The sequence below is a fragment of the Ctenopharyngodon idella genome, chromosome 6, assembly GCF_019924925.1.
Source record: "Ctenopharyngodon idella isolate HZGC_01 chromosome 6, HZGC01, whole genome shotgun sequence".
Classification (NCBI taxonomy): domain Eukaryota; kingdom Metazoa; phylum Chordata; class Actinopteri; order Cypriniformes; family Xenocyprididae; genus Ctenopharyngodon; species Ctenopharyngodon idella.
In genome coordinates this window covers 15,568,872-15,594,324 of record NC_067225.1, presented here as the reverse complement: position 1 = coordinate 15,594,324, position 25,453 = coordinate 15,568,872, and the positions used below count along the sequence as shown (strand labels likewise).

At 37.4% G+C, this 25,453-nt stretch overlaps 2 protein-coding genes across 6 annotated transcripts in view; one reads left to right on the top strand and one right to left on the bottom strand.

Annotated features, from left to right (window-relative positions):
* The window catches only part of sec16b (SEC16 homolog B, endoplasmic reticulum export factor), a 37,889-nt gene extending 19,759 nt beyond the window's left edge, over positions 1–18,130 (top strand). For 3 of the 5 annotated variants that reach the window (XM_051898322.1, XM_051898321.1, XM_051898320.1), the window contains 13 exons: positions 367–484; positions 600–711; positions 803–908; positions 5,552–5,689; positions 5,805–5,918; positions 7,959–8,040; positions 8,246–8,590; positions 9,775–9,803; positions 10,027–10,128; positions 10,212–10,304; positions 14,431–14,530; positions 17,301–17,350; positions 17,428–18,130. In XM_051898322.1, the coding sequence (XP_051754282.1) occupies positions 367–484; positions 600–711; positions 803–908; positions 5,552–5,689; positions 5,805–5,918; positions 7,959–8,040; positions 8,246–8,590; positions 9,775–9,803; positions 10,027–10,128; positions 10,212–10,304; positions 14,431–14,530; positions 17,301–17,350; positions 17,428–17,436 (1,398 nt within the window). In that variant the 3' untranslated portion in view covers positions 17,437–18,130. The remainder of the gene's footprint in view (positions 1–366; positions 485–599; positions 712–802; positions 909–5,551; positions 5,690–5,804; positions 5,919–7,958; positions 8,041–8,245; positions 8,591–9,774; positions 9,804–10,026; positions 10,129–10,211; positions 10,305–14,430; positions 14,531–17,300; positions 17,351–17,427) is intronic. The other 2 variants (XM_051898323.1, XM_051898325.1) reach the window with 2 other exon arrangements.
* A 313-nt stretch (positions 18,131–18,443) lies between these two features.
* Positions 18,444–21,586, bottom strand: znf648 (zinc finger protein 648). Its single transcript, XM_051898326.1, has 2 exons — positions 21,430–21,586; positions 18,444–21,015 (listed from the first exon to the last, which is right to left on the bottom strand). The coding sequence occupies exon 2, from the start codon at positions 20,930–20,932 to the stop codon at positions 19,478–19,480; it is 1,455 nt and encodes a 484-aa protein (XP_051754286.1). The 5' UTR covers positions 20,933–21,015; positions 21,430–21,586; the 3' UTR covers positions 18,444–19,477.
* Positions 21,587–25,453: the final 3,867 nt, after the last annotated feature.

Sequence of the window (25,453 nt, the reverse complement as noted above, 5' to 3'; positions counted from 1 at the left end):
CTAAATCAGCATATTAAAAGGATTTCTGAAGGATCATGTGACAGCTTTGCCATCACAGGAATAAATTACATTTGAAATATTTCACAATATTGTGTTTTTACTGTATTTTGCATTAAATAATTGTAGCCTTGCTGAGCATAAGAGTCTTCTTTCAGAAACATTAAATAATCTTACTGACCTAAAACTGTACTTATTACTTATATATATAATTTTGACAAATGTACTGAATTAATTATTCCTTTATGCAGAAGTGTAAAACAGAAACCTCCAGTCACACCTCATGTAAAACATTTTCTTTTCCTCTAAATCCTCCTCTTGACCTTCTCTTCTAAATGTTTTCTTTATGTTCTCCTCTCCTTTTTGCAGTCCTGGAGTTGTGAAAAGTGGGGAGACTGGCGACCACACTTGGCTGTTATGCTGTCCAATGAGACAGGAGACCCAATTATACATCACAGGTCCATCATCGCCATGGGCGATACCCTAGGTAATGTCCTGTACAGTTTCTAGAAATAACCATTCTTGTATGTTCTTTCATATTTTGGTTTAATATAAAATGATTCTTAAAGTAGATCTTGACTTTAAACATGTGTTCTTCTCAGCCTCCAGGGATATGCTGTATGCCTCCCAAATCTGCTACCTTACAGCTCAATGTCCCTTTGGCTGGTACAAAAACAGATCAGAGCGCCTGGTGCTTCTGGGAAGCAAGCAAAGGTGAAGATTCAATGTGAATGCTAACGTATCTGAATGACTCTGTTCCTGACTTAAATTCAAATGACTCTTATATTTAATTTTTTGATTGCAGTGTACAGTTTTCCAAGTTCTGTCACAACTCTGCCATTCGCTGTACTGAACTGTTTGAGTACTGTCAAAGGCTTGGGAATGCTGAATTTATCATTCCTGCTTTTCAGGTACAATTCACACATTATCTACAGCAGTGGTTCCCAAACTTTTTAGAGTGGTGGACCCCCTGAGCCATTTAACATCCTTCTGTGTTCCCCCTCTCTTCCACTTAGATTACAGTCACAATTTTTTTATGCAGGGACAATATTTTCCCCCTTAAGTTGATTTTTAGGTGCAAACCTTTATAAAGGCAAAGTTATTCTAACCCTATTAAATGTGTCATTTTTTTCTATGTCAAATTCTTAAAATACCATTAATTTAATTATTAATAAAGCAATAAATTAAATTAAATCAGTAATTTCAATCAAATGAAATCCATATCAACAAAAGCTATCTTTGCACTGCAGTGGCACAAGTCTAGATGTATTTACACACTGTTTAATCCTGCTCAGAGGTGGTATGAATTCAATTACAATGGCACAGATAGACTAATATTATGAGATGTTTTAAATAAATAAAAAAGTTCAATAGAGAAATATGAAATGGTGTTAAAAATTAAGTGATACTTTTAAATATTAAACTAAACCCGCCAGTAGGTGGCGGTCTTAACGAGTGAGTCACCAAGTCATTCATTCAGTAAGGAAGCAAGTGGCTGTATTTATGAATGGGCCATTGAATCATTGACTCTCTAGACCTAATCATTAAAAGTACATATTACAACATTATATTTATATTTTTGGATATACTTTAATATAAGGTGACGTAGTTACATTGTACTTACTCAAAAAAATACTGAGTAATATTAATTAACTACATATGTACTTACTATAGAGATGTTAGGGTTTGGTTTAGGGTTAGTTACTTGTAATTTTGCATAATTTACTGTTATTAATATAGTACATGTAGTCTGTCGTGTATTGTTTGTAGAATTTACTTATAGTTCTTCCTATAATTTTAGTCGTGTCTTGATCTGCCTTGTTTCTGAGTATCCTATTATTTAGTATTTATCCCTTTTGTGTTTTCAGTTTTTACTTTTGTTCTTAGTTTACTTTAGTAGTTGTTTTTTCTTTATCTTACTTAACTAGTCTCTGTTTATTTTTTTACTAGTTATTTTTGCCTAGTTTTAGTTTTCTGTTTTCTCTGTATTTAGCCTATTACTTTTGTAGTAGTTTCTCTAGTTAAAGCTTAACTTTTGTTTTCGCCATCTGCCGTGTCTTGTCTTGTTTGCTGTGTCTCTGGTCTCTCTTAGTCTTGCCCTTCAAGCTGAGCTTCTTTGGCCACTTACTCTATCTGCCAAGCAGCAAGACCGGTGCAGTGCCTGTTTGTGCCCAGAGAGTCAATCCTCTTGTGCCGTGTGATCCTGCCTGGTTCTCTCTATTCTCCTCCAGTCTTGCGCTGCTGTTCTTTTACTGCTCCCTACTTTCATCCTGGGTTGGACTCAGCGGTGACTGTCTCAGCCTGCCTGTCATTGTGCCTCATCCTTGCCTACTGTTTGGACTGTGCTTACCTCCTCACAACATCTTATCTGCTGCTTTGTTAATAAACCCCTGAACACTCATTCTGCATTTGAGCCCTTCCTCATAGATCTGTGACAGAATGGACTGGCCAAAATTGGACTCAGCAGAATGAGTTTCAGAATCCTGCCACCTGCTAATGCCCAGGAGAGACAGGCCCGCCATCGAGGTCTGACTGACCTTCACCAACAGGGCTGCATTTACCCAGTTTTTCTGGACAACGTCAAGGGAGTTAGATTATGATGACGCCACCCTCAAGGACATCTTCTATGCCTGCTTAGATGACCCATTGCTCCATTTTCAAGCTCCAAGTCCATTGGTCCAAGAATACCCAAGTCTGAGTGCCCAGAACCCTGAGGTCCTGGAGGACCCGATTCTGATGGTCCCAAGTCAAGTGGTTGCTGAAGTATCAAGTCCAGTGAAATCATTTTCAAAGCCACTTGCTAGTCATGTCATACCCTCAAAGACAGGTTCTGCCAGACCTGTCATGTCCACAAAGGCCTTTTCTTGTTGGTCAGTGCCTGTTGTTATGGCCAAGGAGGCCATTGCCAAGCTGCTTGTTGTCAGTTCTGTGGAGGCCTTTTCTGAATGTCTTGTCATGTCCACAGTAAAGTTTACTGTCAGTCCTGATGTGTTGACAGAGTATAAAATTCCTGGAAGTAGAATTTCACAGCCCGCTCCAGAGAGAGCAGTCCCAGAGCCCGCTCCAGAGAAAGCAGTTCCCGAGCCTGCTTCAGAGGAAGTTATTCCTAAGCCCGCTCCAGAGAGAGCAGTCCCAGACCCTGTTTCAGGTGAAGTTGTTCCTGAGCCTGCTGCAGAGAGAGTTGTTCCCAAGCCCGTTGCAGAGAAGGCTGTTCCTGAGTCCGCTTCAGTGGGAGATGCAGTCCCAGAGCTCGCTACAGAGAGCAGTCCCAGAGCCTACTCCAGTGAGAGCAGTTCCCGAGTCTGCTTCAGAGGAAGTTGTTTCTGAGCCTGCTGCAGAGAGAGTTGTTCCGAAGCCCGTTGCTGAGAAGGCTGTTCCTGAGCCCGCTTCAGTGGGAGATGGAGTCCAAGAGCTCGCTCCAGAAAGAGCAGTCCCAGAGCCCGCTCCAGTGAGAGCAGTTCCCGAGTCTGCTTCAGAGGAAGTTGTTCCTGAGCTTGCTGCAGAGAGAGCTGTTTCCAAGCCAGCGCTAGGGGAGGTTGCTCCTGAGCCTACTCCAGAGGAAGATATAGTGCTCAAGCCCACTGTAGAGAGAGCAGTCACAGAGCCCACTCAAGCTCCAGAGAGATGAGTCACAAAGCCCGATCCAGAGAGAGCAGTCACAGAGCTCACTCTAGCTCTAGAAAGAGCAGTCCCAGTGTCAGCTCCAGCCCCTGAGTACAGCCCAGTGTCGGCTCCAGCCCCTGAGTACAGCCCAGTGTCGGCTCAAGCTCCTGAGTGCAGCCCAGTGTCGGCTCCAGCCCCTGAGGACAATTTTGAGTTTGTTCCGAAGTCTGATCCTGCTACCCTAAAGGGTGCCCCAAAGTCTGTCTCTGAACCTGTTTCCAAGACATTGTCCTTTCCTGCCAGTTCAGTCATCACACCTGAATCTGCCCCATCACTAAGTTCGTTAAACATTGTGCCACTGTGTTCCTCTGTGCTACCTAGCACTTTTCTTGTTGCTTAAGTCTGTAGTGTATTACATGTAGAAGTTACTTATAGTTCTTCCTGTAATTCTAGTCGTGTCTTGATCTGCCTTGTTTCTGAGTATCTTGCTATTATTTAGTAGTTTTCCCTTTTGTGTTTTCAGTTTTTACTTTAGTTCTTAGTTTACTTTAGTTGTTTTTTTCTTTATCTTACTTAACTAGTCTCTGTTTATTCTTTTACTAGTTCTTTTTGCCTAACTATAGTTTTCTGTTTTCTCTTTATTTAGCTTATTACTTTTGTAGTAGTTTCTCTAGTTAAAGCTTAACTTTTGTTTTTCCATCTGCCTTGTCTTGTCGTGTCTTGTTTGCTGTGTCTCTGGTCTCTCCTAGTCTTGTCATGCAAGCTGAGCTTCCCTGGCTGCTTACTCTATCTGCCAAGCAGCAAGACCGGTGCAGTGCCTGTTTGTGCCCAGAGAGTCGATCCCCTTGTGATGGTGATCGTGCCTGGTCCTCTCTGTTCTCCTAAAATCTTGCTCTGCTGTTCTTTTACTGCTCTCCAATCTACTGTCAACCTGGGTTGGACTCAGCGGCCGCTGTCTCAGCCTGCCTGTCACTGTGTCTCATCCTTGCCTACTATTTGGATCCTCACAATATCTTGTCTTGTCTGCTGTTTCGTTAAAAAAAAACCTGAACACTAATTCTGCATTTGAGTCCTCCCTCATAGATCCGTGACATTAACTACATCATCTTAAAATAAAGTTTTACCATATTTTCTCCATTTGCGCAAGCTCACTGAGTTCTACACTTTCGCAATCCTGTCATTTTAGCAAATAAACTGTAGATGCAAATAAGAGATTTGCTGCAATGTTTTTGATATTCTTGATGCTTCTCTGTTGCACTTCACAGGATGACTAGAAGTTCAGCGGTCTAACACAGCACTTGTTAATGTCAAAATTATTGTGATGGCCAATCAGATAAAAGAAGGCGGGGCTTACAGTTCACAGAAAGCTCAGAATATCCACTGACCCTAGAAACACCCCTAAAACTATTATTTCGTTTCAATAGAGCAAACTATACTGACAATACTGTGTTGTATGTGCTTATGTACATCACTTAATATTACCTTTTTGTTTTTTGAACTTTTGTATAAAGTGTCACATTTGAAATGTGGATATTCAGGAAAAACTGCATTCTTGCTCATATAATAGCACTGTGTTTTAGCACTTATTATCATGACAAACAAATAAAGACACAGACTGTGCACAGAGATCGATTTAAGACTCAAACTCTCTTTGATACAAAAGCAGCCTGTGAGAGTTTGTTTTTAATGTTGATTCATAGAGGGTATGCACTGACGTAGAGGCAAAACATCCTGACAGAATTTTCACTTTTGGGTAAACTAACCCTTTAAGCTGTCAAATGCACACAAGGTTCACATAAACAGAGTCGTCATTTTATATGTCATAAATGCTCCTTAATTTTCAAACATTCAGATTATATGACTGTTTCACATTTATATATTGTTGTACTATGGCTCAGTTGGTGATTATGTGATTTATCTATTGCATAATATTGTGTTGTGTTCTATGTAGGTGTATAAATTCCTGTATGCATGCCGGCTGCTGGACTGTGGTCTGTTTTCTCAAGCCTTCCACTACTGTGAGGTGGTGGCAAAAGCTCTGCTCAGGATAGAGGAACCCCATGTAGTGCTGCTTGGAGAGCTTATTAAAGTAATGCACACCTGTACATACAGTACTAAAAAAAAGAATCCTGTAGTTTTGTTCATTTTGTGTATGCATCAAAATGTGTATGCCTTTTTTGTGATCTGTCTGTTTGCTAACATAGTTGGTGGACAGACTGAAGTTCTCTGAGGCACAGCTCAATGACACAGGTGTCAGTCAGCCTTTCCTGGACCCTGACTGGCTGGTGCAGATTCGCTGCAGACACCAGACCTTGCTGGTAAACCCAATGTTTATACACTATGTATGATAGTCATTAGTCCACTTAGTAACACTTTATTTTAGGGTCTTTTAGCTAGTTGCTTATTAGCATGCATATTACTAGAGTATTGGCTATTTATTAGTACTTATTAAGCACAAAGTAATGCCTTATTCTGCATGACCTTATTCTACATTCTTAATCCTACCCAATACCTAAACTTAACAACTACCTTACTAACTATTAATAAACAGTAAATTAGGAGTTTATTGAGGAAAAGTCGTAGTTAATAGTTTATATGTGTTCCCTATACTAAAGTGTTACCATCCACTTTAAAGGGGGCCTATTGTGCCCCTTTTCACAAGATGAAATATAAGTGTCCGGTGTCCCCAGAATGTGTCTGTGAAGTTTCAGCTTAGAATACCCCACAGATCATTATAGCTTGTCAAATTTGCCCCTATTTGGGTGTGAGCAAAAACACACCATTTTTGTGTGTGTCCTTTTAAATGCAAATGAGCTGCTGCTCCCAGCCCCCTATCCAGAAGAGGACAGAGCTTTAACAGCTCGTGCTTCCGTTGCTCAACAACAAAAAACCTGGAGAATCTCACACAGCCAAAATGATGATTGTCAGTAACGGTGTTCAGCCTTACATTGTTCAAACCAGAATCAGACACTGATGGAGAAGAAATTACAACTTTAAGAACGCAACTGGACATTTCTAAATGGTTAGTGGATAAATGTATGTAATTGCTGTGGAGTTCAATTTATCGACTAGCTTGTGTCGTCATGTTAATCTTTTGTGCAAATCCAGCATTGAATTGACCCTCGTTTGTGAAGCATGGCAACAACACTCTACTACAACATCTCTTCCTCTTCTCTAAAGCAGCCCGACATGGCCTCACCCCCCTTTGTTTCATGTTCCCAGGGGCAGTGTTTATGTAAATTTTGGGGTTTGTGATGTCACCAACCCGGGACGAAGTTCTTTGTAGTCTCTACCCGCTGTTTGTTGTAGTCCTTAAAAAGTGATTTCTGTAGAGGAAAATATCTCCCTTTCCATTGAACTTTCAAATGTGTCCTAATGTGCCCTGGACAACTGTGAAAGACAGCCAACTGTATGTGAAGTTCAGTTAATATGGTTATATTTTACAAAAAATTGTATTAATCTATGTATATCATATATAATTATTAATATATACATTAAAATTGTATTATTTTTTGTGATATACATTTTTTGTCTTTCACAGTTGTTGTTTATACTCAAACAGCAACATTACACACTAACTAAAGTTAAAAAAGTGAAATTATAATCAAGGACCCCTTTAAGATTTTCAGGATTGTCTATAAGACCATATGGAACTTAATGCACAGACCACAATAACAATTTACCTTGCATAACCTATGGTGCTCACTGACCGCTAATGACCTGGTATTGACATTTGTCTCGGGTAATACGGTCAACAAGTTGTCAGCAAAGACAGATACCTATTTTTAATGTGTGCCCTGTGACCTCTTTTTATTGAATTTAAAGGAGACCATGATTTTGTGTCCTTATACATTAGTAAGTATTACTGCATGTTGATAACATGCAAAGAAGCTCCCAAATGTACTTTCCCTAAATGTATGCATTAATGTCATTATATATATATATATATATAAAATGTATATCACAAGAATATTAATATATTAATGTATATATTAATAATTATATATTATATACATATATTAATACAATTTTATGTAAAATATAACCATATTAACTGAACCTCACATACAGTTGGCTGTCTTTCACAGTTGTCTAGGGCACATTAGGACACATTTGAATTTATACTGCAAATGCTATGTGGTGTCATCTGTTTATGCTTAACTCTGAACTTGGACTGAGTGATGTTTTGGACCCTGATCACAGCTGTGTTTAGAGCTAACTCCTGATCATTTGATATTGATGTAATACCTGGTATAAATAGGGCTTTAGACATTCTGTAGAACTGCCCACTTTCCTTAATGATTCATATGATGACCTTTCCACTGGTTCCACTATCAGTGACCTGTTTATTTGCTTAGGTGGGGAACTACTGTAGTGAGACATACCAGTCACCAGATGGGGAAACTACTTGGACGCATGAGGACAGCAACAATTGTTCAGGTTAAAAACATATTCCAGAGTTGTTGTTTTTTTGTTTGTTTGTTTGTTTTTAAGTATGTGCCCATGATTTTGCCCTTTGAGCCACTAGGTCACAATAAAACTAAAAAAAATCCATTAGTGTTTCCTGTAATTTCAGTTTTTTACAATGCTGCAAAAATACTTTCAGTTTTTTACTATGCTGTTTTGTCTTTTGTTTTCTCTGTAGATTTTACAGAAGGTTCCCAGACAGAGGCAGCTAACCATGCTAGCACTGAAAATGAACCACCAAACCCATCTCAATCAATGATACCGAACACTGATGCCCAGTTTCAGGAGTCACCAGCGAGCCTCTCTTCCGAAGAACAGGCTCCTATGACTGTTGCCCCAGTGCCACTGTACCCGACTCAGCAACCAATGACACTGCCCCCAGTCTTCCCTATGGAAACGTTTGGGCCTCCACCAGTTTCAATAGACCAAAGCCACGCTAATCTTGATAGCAGCAGTAAACATGATAACTTTCATAGTCACACTGCTGCTTCCACTTTGCCTCCAAAAAGCTACAGTAATACAGGTTAAGATGACTATGGAATCAGTATATGTTTTAGGGTCTGTTTACACAACACCATTTTCAACTAAAAACAGAAAAACTTTTTATGCATTTGAAAACTTTTGCCTCAAAACAGCCTGAAAATGCAAACTTTTGAAAACGGGTTTCAAAGTGCACGTTTCTTAAAACAATACCTTTATCATCTTTGTGTAAACTTCAAAAATGTGAATTTGTGAAAACTTTGACATTATATGCATCCGTATTACATGTTCAGTCTATTGGTGTGTAGCATTTCTTTACATAGTGGCATCACCAGGTAATGGCCTGACATGCATAATACAGCTTTATTAGTCATTTTCGTGGTTCCATGTGAATGGGGATCGTTTTGATTATGTTGTCGTCTGTATGCGTAAAAATGCAAAGGAAAAACTTTTCTGTTTTTAGTACATTGTTGTCGTGTAAATGTACCCTAAAGGCCAATTCACACCTCACAGACAAATGGCAACAAACACCAACAAACAAATTAGCCATTGGATTTAGAATTTTATGAAAAATAACTGTCATGTTCACACTGCCCCAACAGATACCAACAAACGTTGACTGAACATGTTCACTCGTGTCAAAACAAACCACGACCAACGGCAACAGATGCTGACAGGGGTGACACACTGATCCAACAAAACCCAACAAACGTGTTTGTTGGCGTTTGTCTGTGCAGTGTGAATTGGCCTTAATATACCATTATTTAATGATCTCTTGAAACTAATGTATATGTACTGTACGCTACCGTTTAAAAGTTTGGGGTCAGATTTTTAATTAATAATTAATTAATTAATTAATTTAATTAATAATTAATAATTAATTAATAATTTTATTCTGCAAGAATGTATTACATTGATCAAAATTGACAGTAAAGAATGTACAAAATTTTTCTGACTCAAATAAATGCTGTTCTTTTGAATTTTCTATTAATCATAGAATCCAGAAAAAATATATCACAGTTTTCACAAAAATATTAAAGAGCACAACTGTTTTCAACATTGATGATAATAAGGAATGTTTCTTGAGTACCAAATAATCATATTAAAAATTATTTGAATTTTTAAAATTCTTACCGACCCCAAACTTTTGAACAGTAGTGTACATATTTGCAACACCAATTTATAATATTTATTTTATTAAAATAATTAAAAAAATTCTTTTCTAAGGTGGTGACTTTTCTGCTGATGCAATAATGGTGAGAAAAACAAATAGATCCATTTCAGTTCCTTTTTATTTTTTATTTGAAAGTCTGATAAACCTTGGGGAAGATGTCTCTGCGTGTTAAACAGAGATAATAGAAATATTTTAACACAAAAATTTAGACACATTACCTCTATGCAGTTTAATTGTATATGTGTGTGTGTGTGTGTTTCATACGTTGGTCTGTGATTGTCAATATATTTTATTTTAAATTCAAGCAGGGTGCTGCTGAAATTGATGCTGTAGTTGGGAGTGTTAATCAGTCCAGGACAATTCAAAGTGAGGATAACAACAGAGAGGCCAACACACAATCAGCTAAGGTATATATTACATCAAATTCTCACATGATTCCCTCTTTACTTTTTGTTTATTATTGCTGTTGTATTGTTTCATCTCTGAACAGAGCTCTAGGCCTGGATGGTTCAGTGGCTGGTTCAAGTCCAAGCCTAAAGAAGACCCAAAAGAACAAATCCCAGAACCCAATCCTACCACGCAGGTAGACACCCTTACATTTCCCATAAAGTGATTTTATCTTGCATGAAATAAGTATCCTTTTTACATTCATTATGTTGGCTTGACAAAGCCAACTACCGATCTACTATTTAATTTTCTGAGACTAAATGTAAACAGTATATCCTCTTAAGGCTTTCAAATACAACAACTAAAGTTGGGTCAGACCTTCAGACTGTTCTGACTCAGGTTGCTATATCTTTTCTAATTGATCTGACTTAAAGATTTTCATTAAACAGACAATTAAAACTATAAAGTCCCACAGACTTTCATTGAGGGCTTAAAGACTTTTGTACAATAAGACGTATAGGGTATTTAAGCTGTCTATCATTACATGTAAATTTACATTTACATTTATTTGTTTAGCAGACGCTTTTCTTCAAAGCGACTTACAAATGAGAACAATAGAAGCAATCAAATCGACATGAGTGTAACAGTATGCAAGTGCTGTGTCAAGTCCCAGTTATTCCAGCAAAGTGCTTGTAGCAAGGATTTTTTTTTTTATTAAATAGATGGAGAGAGAGAATAGAAATAGAAAAAAGAAAAAGTAAGTGCTAATATTACTGGGTCAAGTGTTGACGAAAAAGATATGTCTTTAGCAGTTTTTTGAAAATGGCTAAAGACTTAGCTGCTTTGATAGAGCTAGGCAAGTCATTCCACCAGCAGGGAACAGACAAGGAGAAGGTCCGTGAGAGTGATTTCGTGCCTCTTTTGGGTGGCACCACAAGGCGCCGTTCACTTGCAGAACACAAGCTTCTGGAGAGCGCCTAAGTCTGAAGTAGTGAGTTTAGGTATAGTGGTGCAGAGCCAGTGGTTGTCTTGTAGACCTTGAACTCTGCATTTGTTTAGTGTGTGGATTCCCCTTTTCTACTTATCTTGCTTATTGACTGAATCGACACACCCAAGTATATATTTTTGTATTTATAATTTGGCAGAGAGAGATATCTTTTTGCTCTGTCTTGTAGGCAAACATTAGAGCCTTGAATTTGATGTGAGTAGCTATTGGCAGCCAGTGCAAACTGATGAAGAGAGGTGTGATGTGCACTCTCTTCAGCATGTTAAAGACCACTCTTGCTGTGGCATTCTGGATCAGTTGCAGAGGCTTGACAGTGCATGCTGGAAGGCATGCCAAGAGAGCATTACAATAGTCCAGTCTGGATAGAACAAGAGCTTGTGTGGAATGCTCCGATAGGAAGGGTCTAATCTTCCTAATGTTGTACAAGGCAAATCTGCAGGACCGGGCCGTTGTAGCAATATGATCTGTGAAGCTTAAATGATCATCCATCACCACTCCAAGGTTCCTGGCTGTCCTGGAAGGAGTTATGGTTGACAAACCAAGTTGAATGGAGAGGTTATGATGAAGTGTTTGGTTTCATACCGATCACAAGCAGTTCCATCTTTGCGAGGTCGAGTTGAAGGTGGTGGTCCTTTATCCAGGCAGAAATGGGATGCGATGCGAGCAGCTACCGTCGGATCATCTGGTTGGAATGAGAGGTAGAGTTGTGTGTCATAAGTATAGCAGTGATAGGAAAAACCATGTTCCTGAATGAGAGATCCTAGTGATGACATGTAGATGGAGAAGAGAAGTGGTCCAAGCACTGAGCCCTGAGGTACCCCAGTAGCAAGGTGATGCGACTTAGACACCTCACCCCTCCAAGATACCCTGAAGGACCTACCTGAGAGGTACTGTAAGACTTGAACCACTGGAGTGCGGTTCCTGAGATGCCCTTTGTCTTGAGGGTTGTCAGGAGGATCTGGTGGTTAACTGTGTCAAAAGCAGCAGACAGATCCAGCAAGCTGAGCACTGATGATTTGAAAGTTGCTCGTGCCAGGGCTTCAGTAACTGAGAGCAGGGCAGTCTCAGTTGAGTGGCCACTCTTGAAGCCAGACTGGTTGTTTTCCAGGAGGTTGTTCTGTGTTAGATAAGTAGACAGAGGGTTGACACAACTCTCTCAAGTGTCTTTACAATGAATAGAAGAAGGCATACCAGTCTGTAGTTTTCTAAAAGTGCTGGATTTAGAGTGGGTTTCTTAAGCAGTGGGGTTATCTTAGCCTGCTTAAATGCTGTGGGATATGTACCAATGTGAAGAGAAGTGTTAATAATCTGAGTGAGTGCAGGTACAATTAAAGAGGGGATGGCCTGAAGAAGATGAGTGGGGATAGGGTCAAGTGGACAGGTAGTAGGGTGACTAGAAAGGATGAGTTCGAAGTGTGAGCATAGGTTATGCCGAAAAGTAACCTGTGGGGGAGTGTGTGTTGAGGTAGGAGTCAGGTTAAGGTTAAGAGTGATGAGAAAGTGGTCTGAGGTGTGTAGTAAAACGTAATGCCTATCCTACCTAGGACATGTTAAAACACGGTAGTAACATGTTAATTCATGCTAGCAATGTGTTAACCATGTTAGCAATATGCTAAATATGCTAGCAGTGTGCTAATTATGTCAGAAACATGCTACAATATGCTTGCAATATATTAAATCATGTTAGCAAACATGTTAAGTCATGCTAGCAACATGCTAAAAAAAATGCTATTAATGTGTTAATTCATGCTAATAACATGTTAACAACATGCTCATCATGTCAACAACTTATAGCGATATGGCAAAAAAAATAAAATCTAGATTTTTTTCAGAACGATAGACCGATTCACGATTTCGTTTTTTTTTTTTTTTTTTTTTTTTTTTACTGTTTAACTAGTCAACTTAAAAAGTACAATATGATTCAAGTAAAATTTTCTTTATTAACAATCTGGTTTAAAAAAAAAAAAAAAAAAGTTCCATTCAAGTGCACCACAATTGAAGTGATCAACATGGTGTAAATGTAAAACTATTTGTTAAATATCTTTGCAGAAAATCTGCCTGAAATATGAAGGCAAATGTTGTAAGACACATTACAAACTTATCTTAAACACATCCTATATAATCAGAAATAATATAAAATAAGAAAAATCCTATATATTTCTTAACCAAAAAGTAATAGCAATAAATAACAACAGTAAAAGGCTATTATTAACAGCAAATGCTTTGTAAAAACAGAAAACAACAGCAGCTTTTAGCCTGTCGCCATCATGTAAACATGAAATATCAAACATACAGTAGTAGTCCTTTACAGGTTTTTGCATTCCATTGTGCTTTTTGTCCTATTGTTTTTATGTTTGGCGGACATGTTTGGGTGTTGCACTCGTGTCTCGCATCTTTTGGATGGTCTCACCCATGAAACGGCATTCTAAAAACACGGCAGTCAAGTTAAAAAAAGTTCAACTCGCGTTTTCTCATTCCACTGCCTGCGTCTCATTTTTATAACGCAATAACGCATTTCTGAATGAACAGCCACTTAAGAATAGTGATGTGTTGTGCGTTCATAGAGCGTCACATGAGAGCGGTTAATCAGGCGCGCCGGCGCCATCATGAGGTCAGATCATTTTCTTCTCCTAACGAGGCAAAACATTTAATTCAAATTAATCGAAAAAATCTGAAAAATCGCCTAGCCCTAGCTAGCAACATGCTAATTCATGCTAACATGTTAATTAATGCTAACATTGAGTAAAAACGTAACCATCATGCCAATTCATGTTAACAATGTGCTAAAACATGCTAACAACATGCTAAAACATGCTAACAACATGCTAATTCATGTTAGCAGTGTGTTAAAACATGCTAATGACATGTTAATTCATGATAAAAGTTAAAACATGTTAACATCATGCTAATTTATGCTAACAATGTGCTGAAACATGTTAGTAACATGCTAATAATGTTATCAATGTGCTAAAACATGTTAGCAACATGTTATAATCTGCTACAAATATCTAACAAAATGTAAAATAAAGATGCACCTAAGACAGGCTAACAACATAATAAAACATGCTAGGAAGCTTATAAATTTTCAAACTTTCAGACAAACCAACATAAGTTTTTACCAAATGAACTTTACTTTCTGGTTACAATTATTAAAGTTACTTAAACCTGACAAAACTGAATCCTTTCTAAGTTGTAAATATCCTTCTGCTGTTCATCTTTACAATGGCCCCAAAAAGCATTTGCACAGTAACAGTATTAATGATCACAGAGCCTTGTTTGCAGTCAAGTAACAAAATTTTGGTCTGTTTCCTGCAAGGAGTCAACAGCCAACTTTTCTTTCCCTTCTCCTCCTCCACCGATCCCAAAGGCTTCACAGACTCAATTCAGTGGGATTAATCCCTATTCTAGGAGTGCTGGTGAGTGAAGATCATCTGTACATCTGCCTGGTACAGAGCTTTGAGACTGTTGTACATTGTGTGAGCATGAGCTAACAGAATCAAAATTTCCTAAATCACCGCACTTGTTCTGTTTGACAGCTGTTTTAGCTCTTCCTTTCTTTCACCCTTTCTGGTAACACTTTATAGTATTGTTCAGTTATAAGTCATTTGTAATTTATTAGTTAATAAAGAAATAATCACTTACAAAACATGACTATATGTTCATTAATAATTAATGAGTGATATGCTAACATTTTTCTAATTATGTCATTTATAAGTTATTAGGTAATTATGATCAAATCATTTACAAAAAAATCTAAAGTGTAAACTACTTATCACACATAAACATGTTACATATTTGTAGATCTTCCTTATGAATATGTACAAACTGCAGTTTTTAAATGTATCATTTATTTGCCCTATGCAAAGCTTCTGGTATACCTTTCAGTTATGGGATATAAAAATCTATACAAATCCCTTATTTGATATTTAAATTATAAATATACCTAAATGTATTTTACTATATGCAGTAGATATCTTTGAGCCCCTAACTCACCCCATACCTAAACATAACCACTTTTCAGCCACTTCACAAAAACAAAAACGTAATATAGATTTATTTACAGTGGCAATTATCTTAGTTACAATATACTATTGTATGGATCATTTTAATCACCCTACCCCACCCTATAACCCTAAACATAACCATTTTGACAAAATATACAAAACCTAACAGGCAGATAAATGTACAGTCACAATCATTTATTTAAAACTTGACAAAAAGCAGTATAAAGAATAGACAAGCTACATTACCAGTGCTCTGACAGCAAAACTTAATTTTGTGTGTTTTACAGAATGAAATTAAAGTTGTTAATCACTGCAAACGTTCCCCTGATCTGCATGTCCATCCTCCAAAGTTTCAAGCTGCATCTCACTCAAACTGTTACCACTTTGTAGTTTGTACTGCAATGTAAGTGCTGACTGGTGAGGGTATAGACAGCTGTCTTCTCTGACACACATGGAGTCTTTAAACACTGTGCACCTGCATGTGAGCTTCAGTGGAAGGTAAAACTGGTTCTGAGGTTCACTTTATCGCTAGATCCACACACTTCACACAGAACCCAAGTCTGTGCTGATGAGTGAAAGGATTTAACATAACCCACTGGAATCCCCAGACTGTGAGTTATTTAAAAGTGTTTATCCACTTGAAAACAAAGAAATTACTTTGGTAACACTTTACAATAAGGTTCATTAGTTAACATGAACTAATAATTGACTGCACTTATACCACATTTATTAATATTTGTTAATGTTAATTAAAATTAAAAATCTTGTTAACATTAGTTAAGCACTGTGAACTAACATGAACAAACAATGAACAACTATTTTCATTAACTAATGTTAATGAAGATTAGTAAATACAGTAACAAATGTATTGCTCATGGTTAGTTCATGTTAGTTAATACATTAACTAATGTTTAACTAATTAACCTTATTGTGAAGTGTTACCATTACTTTTCTTAAAAATACTGCTGTAGCATACCTGCATGCTTGTGCTTTTGAACAAAGACCAGCTTATACATCAATAAATAAAATACTGATCATTTACTAAAGGTTTGGTCATCATTAGTTCATCATTAACCATTATTTATTGAGATACTAAATGATACTAAACAATTTGACAAATATTTAAGCGATTTATAAGTGATTAATAGTGTATCAACTAAAAACTTATTAACCATGTACTAATGATCTGATTATTTCATGATTTACTATTTTTTAAGATTATTATTTTTTAATTTACAACACATTTGTAAATCGTTAGCATAGCATAGTTCATTTATGAATGTAGTCCTGTTTTGTAAATGATTAGTTCATTATTAACTAACAGCTTATAAATGACATAACTGAATTAACAAAACCTTCATATCATTTGTTAATCATTTATGAATGTATAGTCATCTTTTGTAAATGATTAGTTCATCATGTACTAATAACTTACAAATGACTTATAACTGAAAAATATTTTTTATTATTAACATTAATATTAAGTTTTTCTTTCTTTCTTTCTTTCTTTCTTTCTTTCTTTCTAACATTTTTGCAGATTCTGCAACGGGTATTTAAAGTTATGACGGTAACACTTTAATATAGGGAACACATATAAACTATTAACTATGACTTTTCCCTCAATAAACTCTTAATTTACTGCTTATTTATAGTTAGTAAGGTAGTTGTTAAGTTTAGGTATTGGGTAGGATTATGAATGTAGAATTAGGCCATGCAGAATAAGGCATTAATATGTGCTAATAATGTACTAATAAATAGCCAATATTCTAGTAATATGCATGCTAATAAGCAACTAGTTTAAAAGACCCTAAAATAAAGTGTTACCGTCATGACCTCTCCTGCTTATGAATATGGGGGCTTTTACTTGCCGAGAATTATCTCATTATCTCAAGGGTAGCATACTATTTTACAGTCCTGTTCCCCATATACATTATATGCATTTATTATAGTAATTACAATAACTGGTAATAACTAATTAATAAACTTGAACCTACCCCTAAACCTAACCTTAACCCATGTAGTTACCTTATATTACTAAGTACTTTCTTAGGTAAGTACACTGTAAGTATACTTAAGTGCACATACTGTAAAATAAAGTGCAACCAATTAAAGGTTTCAAAGTTTTCAAAGCTCAAACAAGAGCTTTAACAAGTCTAATAAAAATTTTGTCTTTTTGTTACAGGACAAAAATTGTCTGGGACAATGAGTCATAATCAAGGGAATATGTCACAGGTAAAAATCCTGATAAATGTAAATATACGCACCATAGTTGTCATGAAAGTATTCAGGTTTTATTGTTTTGTTCATAGGGTCCCTAATGAAGGTCTGCACTGAAGAATAATCATCATCTGTGGAACTCAAGGATAGGCTTTTGGGTTGCAGCCCGGTGTTTACATGACTAAGGGATTTCTCAGGCAAACCCCTGCAGTTCCGCTAGAGAAGGTCAGATGAGCGTCTGTATCTTCATATACAGTAGCATCTGTGGTTACAAAAATACATTGAGGACATAGAGTTCTTGAAATAATCTGTAAAGGGTTTGGTGTCCACTCGTCTTTGAATGAAGACATTGAACAGCTGAAGCACAGCTCCCCATGCTGACTCTAGGGATTTGTGTTATGCCCTGTGGGGCTGGGAACATGATGGAATGAGTGCTGAGCAAAGGTGCTGTGACCCATGGAAACACGAACTTAAAATGTGACACAGCTGGCAGTGTCAGTAAACTGTACAACATGTAACACCTCCACCACTATCCCACCTCCGTACACGCAAAATTACTTTAATAATTTAAATGGCTTTTCACATACTATATCTTTGGGATAGGGAGTTGGACAGTAGTGAAGATGTGGGAAATGTTGTAATTTGGAAAATGAACAGGTGGTCCCTTTGGGCCACAGCCTTGATTTATCCCAGAGGGAGAGATATTGATGTTTTAAGCTGTTTTACTCAATATCTCTTCCAAACATGTATACAAAGGTGTTGTATAAATTCTAATAAAAATCATTTGTATTTGTATATGTCAGTGTATTTTATTAATGACTAAAATATACTTAGTCTTATAATTTACAACTAAAAATATGGAAATATGAGCCAACTTCTCTTGTTACAAAGCAGGACAGTGGAATTTGACAAGTTGAATGCCATCTTCTTTTACCATGAGTGAGCAGGTCTGGCAGCAAAGGGACAAATGTTACAGAAGTGGCACTCTGGGAATTAGGTCTCATGTCCTCAAGAGAGACATACACAGCCAACAACAGTAATCAATCAATATTCCAACACCCTCCCATGTCTTCAAAACCACATTTCACACATAAAAAATGACATGAACCCTAAATAATACTGGATTTTATTTGTCTGTCTATGTGATATTTTTTTGATGAAGAAAAAAAAAAAACATTTTTATTTGTAATGGTAATGACATGATCATATTCAGTATTATGCAATATATAATCTCTTGTAAGTCAGTGATTTTAGCTGCATAAAAGAAGAGGTAACAGTTTTTAATTAATTTGATTCATCATATAATATGCACCACTAGCCCCATCCCTTCAACCTCAAAATACACATTTTTTCCTGCTGAATACATTTCATACCAAAAAAATAGTAATAGTAATATCATATAGCTTTTAACAACATATCTTGAAACTTGAAATAGCACCACGCATGTGAAACCACTAAAAGAATTCACAATATTCCTCCTCACTTTCTCTGTTTCACTCACACACACACAGTCTGCCTTGGTCGGCAAGAGGCCATCAAGTGGCATTAACATGTTACAAATGGGTCACCAGTGTGTTTACAGTGTGTTTTTTGCTAGGAATATACACAGTGATTTATTTGAAATTCAAACCTTTTAACAGTGGTCCCCACCATTCCCTGCATTTAACACTAGTAAAAATAGATACATCTTCAATGGTTTTTAAACTCTAGCTAAATATAACTATGTTGTTATGGCTGAATTGTGATAGCTAGTTATTAGCTAGTTAATTGTGATAGATAGATAGATAGATAGATAGATAGATAGATAGATAGATAGATAGATAGATGATAGATAGATAGATAGATAGATAGATAGATAGATAGATAGATAGATAGATAGATAGATAGACAACACAAAAAGACAGACAGATGCTGTCCGATTATTAGATAGATAGACAGATAGACAAATAGATGCTGTCAGATTATTAGATAAATAGACAGATGCTGTCCGATTATTAGATAGAGAGACAGAAAGAAAGAAAGAAAGAAAGAAAGAAAGAAAGAAAGAAAGAAAGAAAGAAAGAAAGAAAGAAAGAAAGAAAGAAAGAAAGAACCCATGCTTACTTACAATCTTCCAGTTACTTCAATGCATAATGGGCAGGTTTAGGGAACGCGAGTTTTAGCATTAACATGGCTGTGCATGTGTTCTGTGAGCAGGGAATCCTGAGGGAAAGATTTACTGCACTGCCCACATACAAAGATCATGCCCTCACCATGCTGCTTCTCATGTCTCTTGAGTGCTGCAAGGTGGCCAAATGACATATCGCACCCCTGGCAGCGGTAAGACCGCACAGCTACATGAATACGCTGGTGCCGCACCAGTCGGGACGCCATGGCGAATGCCACCCCACATTCTGAGCACTTGTGTGGCCGCACTCCACTGTGAACTGTGAGATGTTCAGCGAGATTTGAGGACTTAGTGAAAGCTTTGGAGCAAATAGAGCAGGTGTAGGGACGCACACCGCTGTGAATTTTTCTGTGTTCTGTCATGCGACTGGCCAGGGCAAACGCCTTTCCGCATTCTGGACAAATAAAAGGCCTCTCGCCCAAATGTGTACGCTCGTGGCGGAGAAGAGACAGGGGTTTGTTGAAGGTTTTGCCACATTGCTTGCAGAGGAACGGCTTGTTGTTGGTGTGCATGTTGCGTTCATGTTTCCGCAGGTCAGAGGAGCGCACAAAATTCTTTCCACATTCCTCACAGATGTACGGCTTCTCTCCGGTGTGCGTTCGGATGTGTTTGCGGAAGTCAGAGGACCAAATGTAGCTTTTCTCACAAAAAGGGCATTGGTAAGGTCTTTCGCCTGTGTGCAGCCGCTTGTGCTGCTGAAGAGTCCCCTGGTGCGAGTAGGCCTTCCCGCACATGTCACAAACGTGTGGTTTAAGACCGCGGTGAGTATCGATGTGGCTCAACAGGTTGCTGGACTTTTTGAAAGCCCAGTTGCAGTAAGTGCACTTGTACGGACGGTTTTCAGTGTCTCCCTCTATTCCTCGCTTCCTAATGGTTGCAAACATCTGATTTTTTAAAACCTGCTTCTGTGAAGATTTCGGGCTGTCCGCTACATTTCCTTCCACCTCACATTCGGCCGCCATAGCCTCTGGCTGAGCTCTTGGAATCGCTGCCAGTTCACATGAAGTAGTGATATCCACCTCCTGTTTCACCTTGATGCTGGTCACGTCCAAGCGCTCATAATTGAGTTGGGAATCAGGATTAGATCCAGACACAGCCTCCATGTCAGCTTCATCCACTCTTCTTTCCTTTCCAGAGAATTGTTCAGAACTTCTCTCATGAAGGTGGCATGTAGATTCATTCATTGAATTCTTAGAAATCATCTCTTGGATTCTTGTTTTATTGTTTTTTCTTTCATCGCAACTGGTAGAAGCACTAATATCCTCTTCACTATGTATATTAAGACTCATTTTCATGGTGTCAGTAATGTTACTCTCCTCAGGCAGATAATGCCTTTTGTTGATGAGAATCTTTCTAATACTTCGTTTTGATATGTAGGCATTATCTGTGAAAAAAGCTGCTGAATTCCATAGGTCATTCATTTTAGCCATTGTAGATGATTCCCAGTTTAGAGTTTAGAGTATTGACCTTTATTAGCAATTTGCAATGTCTGTGTAATCTATGTTTGAAATGCCTGAAAAAATAGTTCATAAGTTTAGTTGTCAGATTTATATATAATATCATTAAAAATACAGTTGATCTCAATTTTATAAAATGGATGACATGTAGAGGCTAATACTTTAAACATCAAATAACAAAAATAATTGAAATATAATATAAACTGCATTGTACAGCAGATAAATTCAATTCTAGGAGGCTCTTGTTTGCCTTATTTTAGCCTAAGAATTAACTCTGGATTTGAGAGTAATGATGGTGTAAATGAAGCTTCTAAGATATCCAGTATAAATTATACTAACTGGGAGACCATCCAGCAGATTACACAATCCTGAGCCAGCAAAGAACAACACTTTATTCACAGCTGTCATAGTGCATAGTATGCACTCCAAAGAAACATTCAACTCTACTACACATGCAAAGAGTCTCTTACCTTGGCAGCACCAAGTCCACCAATGATGATTTCAAAGAGAGCAATTAATGCACTTCCTCTTTATGGTGGATTTTAGGCAGACGTTAAAGATACCATAGGAGGAGCCAGAGCAGAGTTACACTTACTTCACATGGGGGAGTGCAACACTTTCTGGCAGTGGTCAGCACTTTAGCAAAACCATTTGCTGCCTGGAAAGATCAGTTCATTGACCCTTTTACCCATGACAGGCGAGAGGTACACAAGATATTTCCCAGCAAACAGCACATAACATGCATACAAAGATGTAGTTACAATCCTCCAGGATTATGTTTACCCATTATAATATAAGTATATAGCTTTTTGTTTGTTTGTTCTTTTTTACAAGCCATTTCATCCAGCCTATATCTAAGTAATAGCAGTTTCTATGTTTGATGTTCACAGGACAATTTTGACTTCAGCATTATTTTATTTTATTTATTTATTTATTTATTTATTTATTTATTTATTTATTTATTTTATTTTTATATTTTCTCAGTATACATGAATGGCTGTTTTTATCTGACTGAGGAAATGTGTCAATCTTCTACATTCTTTAGTTAATTTAATTAGCATCTAAATATTTCTACTTATTCACTTGGAGATTTGGAGAATTAGGAACAGGAATAACCTGCTGATGCCAGACATAACTAACAACCTGATACCTGTCCAGCAGGAATGCATACAGATCAAAAAATTAAGAGTCAGAGGAAATATGAGAGGAAGAGAACATACTTTAGATCAGCTAGTACAAGACACCTGTTTGCTGCTTAAGGTTCAATCCTCCCCACAGTGCAAATGCTGATGACAGGGGTATCCTGACATTGAGGCTTAGTCTCTAGCAGTGTTTCCCAACCCCCACTAGAGGTCACTAAAGATTTACAAGAGGTCGCCTAACTCACCTCGGTCCTGGAGGGCCACTGTCCTGCAGAGTTTAGCTCCAGCCCCAATAAAACACACCTGAACCAGTTAATCAAGGTCTAACTAGGCATAGTAGAAACTTACAGGCAGGTATTTTGGAGCTGGTTGGAGCGAAACTCTGCAGGACAGCGGCCCTTCAGGACTGAGTCTGGACACCCCTGCCCTACATGAGGACACAGGAAGTGTCCTCATAAATCATGTTTACGTTGTAATACCCATGTCATTATACACATTTGTGTCCTCATAAACCATGTATACAAGAACACGCGCACACACACACATCACTGATTCTTGAGATAAGGGACAAAACGTCCTACACAAAAGCCCTCTTTATGTTAAAAATAAATAGTTTAATAAAAATAAAAATACTTAAAATGATACATCTAAAGGAAATCTGGATACTTATGACATTCATTGCTTCTATTTTTTAATAATTTTGTTAGTATTATTTTAAATAGATGCTCTATACTTGGAAAATACAGGTAATTTAACCTGTCCTCAGCATGAGGTCACAATGTAATTATTTTTTTTTATTATTATTATTTTTTTTATCATTTTTGATATGTTTATTAAGGCAGCTGCAGTTGAGAAAGACATCAAAATTGCTCCACTGTACAACATGTGGTTAAGGTGGAAAACTATTCAGTTTTGTCAACTCCATCAGATGTAAACTCCATCAGGTTTTATGTCTGGCGGAGTTGACTTATAAGCTGATGGAGTTGACAAATGCTCACAAAAAATCTTTATATAGTGATATAGTGATTTTATTTACATTTGGCCTGATTTACATGCCTTATGTATGGCATCTACTGTCACCATGAAATCAAAATGGATGATTCTTATTTATGGAATATTACAGTTATTATAAATAAATAATTTGTACAGATTTTTTTTTTTTTTCTACAACCTGTCACTCACATTAGAACACAGCAATAGCAAACCCTGATGTAATTGACTTCACAGAGAGCGAACATGCCAGTATCCCACTGCTTAAGTCATGCAGGTCTGGCACAATTAAAATGTACGTAATTGATATGGTTTAAAAAAAAAGGCACAGATCCTTTGGAATCACATTGAGAACATTTCTGTTGCTGCTACAGGGCAGCACATAATAATGCTTACCATTACACTCAACCTAACATACGCTTCTTGTATTCTGTGAGCTACTGGAGACCCAGAATGAGAAGTAATGTACTGCTAAAAGGAGAAAAACAAACCACTAGAAAGGATTGTTGTAATAAATTAAATATTAGTTTAAAAATTAGTTAGTTGTCTTAATTTGTTGTCTTGTCAATCAGTTGTTGTAACCTCAGTTGGACCTTTGTCAACTCCAGTTTTTGTCAACTCTCTCAGTATTTAACACCATTGTCGCAGTCATGTTCAGTTCGTCTTAGTTATCATGGACTTTCAGTTTGTTTTCATTGATCACATGTGCTCCTTTGTTCTTTGTTCTTTGTCACCATGGACACTAATCCTGTCATCACAGCTGTTTGTCATTTGAATTAATTGTCTTGTGTATTTAAGTTCCTGTTTTTCCTCTGTTCAGTGTCGGGACTTGTTAATGTCTGCGTGTTGTGCTGTGTTCCTGCCTTCATGTGTGTTTTTCCTTGTGGATTATCTAAGGACTTGATTTGTGATTCATCTTTATCATTTTGTGAGTTACTACACACAGCCTGCCCGTTACAACTGTCAGATGAAGGTTTCTGTTAATTTTGAAATAAATATTTTATTCTTTTTTTCTATTTATTGTGTTAAAATATTAAAACATCAACTGAACTACATGATATCATGTCTGATTTACCTAGAACAAGAACATTGGTTATGCTTAATATTAAAAAGGAGGGTAGAGAATTAAGGAATTTAGGAACTGGATTATTCATCATAACCCTTTATTTGTGATATTGTGCAGGTATAATTTTTGACCAGGCTATTATACAAAGAAAATATGAACACATGCAAAAACAAGAGAGAACCAATCAAATATTAATAACTGATTATATTGTAATCAATGTATGCTTTTTCTTGTCAGCTTTTTTTTTTTTTTTTTTGTTTATGATTTTTTTTTTTTTTTCTTATAAAAATAAGAGTTATAAAGTTAGAATTGCAGGATATAAATTTGCAATTGCATGTTGTAAAGTCAGGATTGCGAGATATAAACTCACAATTTTAAGAATAAAAGCCAGCTTATATCTCAATTCTGACTTTATAACATGCAATTGCAAGTTATAAAGTCAGAATTGTGAGATATAAACTCACAATTTGTATGAAAATGTCAGAATTGTGAGCTGACTTTTTTCCCCTAAGAATTAAACTTATAACTTGCAATTGCGAGTTTATATCGCACAATTCTGAGAAAAAATGTTGGAATTGTGAGATGGAAACTCGCAATTGGACCCAGTGTGTCATTTGGTGCTCTGGGTGAGGAACAGATGCAGGATGTTGATAGGTGCATCGGAGAGTGGGCTATCGTCCTCTGGAGAGGAAGATGAAGCTGAGCTCACTTTGAATCGGATTCAGAGTTGATGACCATGCTTGCCCGCGTTGCTGCGGGCACCAGATTCGAGTGGAACCCTCCACCTTGTCCCAAGCACTCGCAGTTGGACAATTGGTTCCTGGGTGTTCGCTGCCATGTCCCGCCCCAGTGCCTTTCTACCCGGAAGTGCACAAGGAGGCTCAGAACTTGTGGAGGGCACCTTTCACTGCCCAAAGCTTCGCAGCCTCCTTCACTCTCACTTCTCTTGATGGTGGGGCCACCAGGGGATATATGTAGATCCCTATAGGTGGAGCATGCAATTGTGGTGCACTTGTGCCCGTAAAGTGCCTCCACCTGGAGGAAGGTCCAAGGCCTGTCAGAAAGACATCGCTGACTGCTAAGGCTTACAGTGCCGCTGTACAGGCCACCTCTGCCTTGCATGCAATGACCATCCTACAAGTCTATCAGGCCAAAGCACTAATAGAGCTGCAAGAGGGTAGTTCTAGGCAGGGGTTGATGCAGGAACTGCACACGGCAACTGACTCTGCCTACAGTTCGGTCTGGGTTCGGTACAGCAGGGGGAGAAAACTAAACATTTTTTTTTCTTTTTTATTA